The sequence below is a fragment of the Mus caroli genome, chromosome 16, assembly GCF_900094665.2.
Source record: "Mus caroli chromosome 16, CAROLI_EIJ_v1.1, whole genome shotgun sequence".
Classification (NCBI taxonomy): Eukaryota; Metazoa; Chordata; class Mammalia; order Rodentia; family Muridae; genus Mus; species Mus caroli.
In genome coordinates this window covers 33,837,628-33,839,315 of record NC_034585.1, presented here as the reverse complement: position 1 = coordinate 33,839,315, position 1,688 = coordinate 33,837,628, and the positions used below count along the sequence as shown (strand labels likewise).

General features: G+C 35.4%; 1 protein-coding gene across 8 annotated transcripts in view; it reads left to right on the top strand.

Annotated features, from left to right (window-relative positions):
* Window positions 1–1,407, top strand: part of Eaf2 (ELL associated factor 2) — an 83,479-nt gene extending 82,072 nt beyond the window's left edge. For 3 of the 8 annotated variants that reach the window (XM_029470611.1, XM_029470612.1, XM_029470613.1), the window contains exon 4: window positions 857–1,055. In XM_029470611.1, coding sequence (XP_029326471.1) covers window positions 857–903 — 47 coding nt within the window. In that variant the 3' untranslated portion in view covers window positions 904–1,055. Of the gene's footprint in view, window positions 1–856 lie in introns of all 8 variants that reach the window. The other 5 variants (XM_021184799.2, XM_029470610.1, XM_021184801.2 and 2 more) reach the window with 4 other exon arrangements.
* Window positions 1,408–1,688: the final 281 nt, after the last annotated feature.

Sequence of the window (1,688 nt, the reverse complement as noted above, 5' to 3'; positions counted from 1 at the left end):
AGACAGACAGACAGAGAGACAGAGAAAGAGACAGAGTGAAGAACTTCCTCCTCAAAATGGGCAAATACAATTCTGAAATAAGGAAAAAAACCCATGTGATCCTAGGAAGATATATGACGGCATAGCCTTTTAGAAGACAAAGTCTTATTATGTAACTCTGGCTGGCCTGGAACTTACTCTGTATACCAAGCTGGCTGTGTATAGCAAAACAAAGGAAAGCAGAAATAAAACAAAATCCAATATATTATAAATAAGAATCAAGTACTTTGAGAGAAGAGTACTTTGCTTGCATGCCATACACAAGACCCAGAGTTTGAGCTCCAGTACTTAAAAACATTATCATCAGTGCAATGGCTCAGTGGGTAGAGATGCTTGCCACCAAACTTCCTGAGTGGAGTTCAATCTCCAGAGCTCACGTGGGAGTGGGAGAGAAGTGACACCAATAACCCGTCCTCTGGCTTCCACACGTGTGCACGAGCAAGTCGTGGAAATGTTCTGAAAAAGATCAATAAGTAGGCAAGACTGACAGGGTGAGAAGTAAATTAGTGAGACTTCACAATGGTTTGGATTGCATCTGAAGGTAAAGACACATTATAAATTTTGCACTCTTGAAAATGATAGTCTGATGTAATAAGAGAGTAGTGTAAAGGGAACGATGCCATCAGTATTTGAAAGAAAGCTAAAATAAATGCCGGGTGTTAGGAAATGCTGAAGTTTACTGCTGTGGCTTTTACTTTTTATGCAGTATTGATTGATGTACACAGTATGTGGCTGAATTATATTATACACAATCATATTAGACTAAATGAATTTATTAAAGATGAACAGTTCAACAGTTTTGTTATTTTTATTTTAGGAAGTGACTTGCAGCTGAGTGAGTCAGAAAGCGACAGTGAAGACTGAAGCAATATCAAGCTATAGAGAAAACATTTGTGAAATGTGTAAGAATCTGTTTTGTATTGAGAATAAATATTCCTATGTTTATGGAAATTGTGCAACTTTTGCTGAAAAATAAAGTTGGTTCAGAATTTTCAACTATTTGTTGGTATTCTCATGTGCTATCTTCATTTAGTCATAACAAAATGTTATCACATTTGGTAGATGAAAAAACAGATTCAGACATTAGGGAACTTAACTTGCCCCAGGAATTGCTAACAAATGAGCTGCAGATCCACTATTCCAGAGTCTCTGTCCACTGTTCTGTTTTACCACATTGTTGCCCCAAATTGTGAAATGCTAAAATAATTGATTTATAGTAAGAGTTTATGATTTTCATTGTAGTTGTGCCTTTCCTATCTGATATGCCTTAAATTATGACTGAATATACTTTAATTCCTGCCAATTTACACTTTATATAAAATTGAAGTTAAATAATTATCCTAGTAGATGTTTTGTTATCTCTTATAACATTTTGAACTCAAGAAAATAATTTAGGTATTAAGTATTTGGTATTTATATTTATGATAGTTTTGAATTTAAAGGAAATACAAGTATTTAGTTATAACTGAAATCTACCAAACAGTTTCCTTATTAATTTTCAAGCAGTTTTACATTCCCAGAAAAACTAGTAAGACATTTGGGAGAGTCCTTTTCCCTCTAACCCTCCCTGCCACCTCATGCCAAAGGGTGGCATCAGCTAGTTGCTCTAACTGATGGCTCTCCATTGGCACATCACCACCACCAAAATG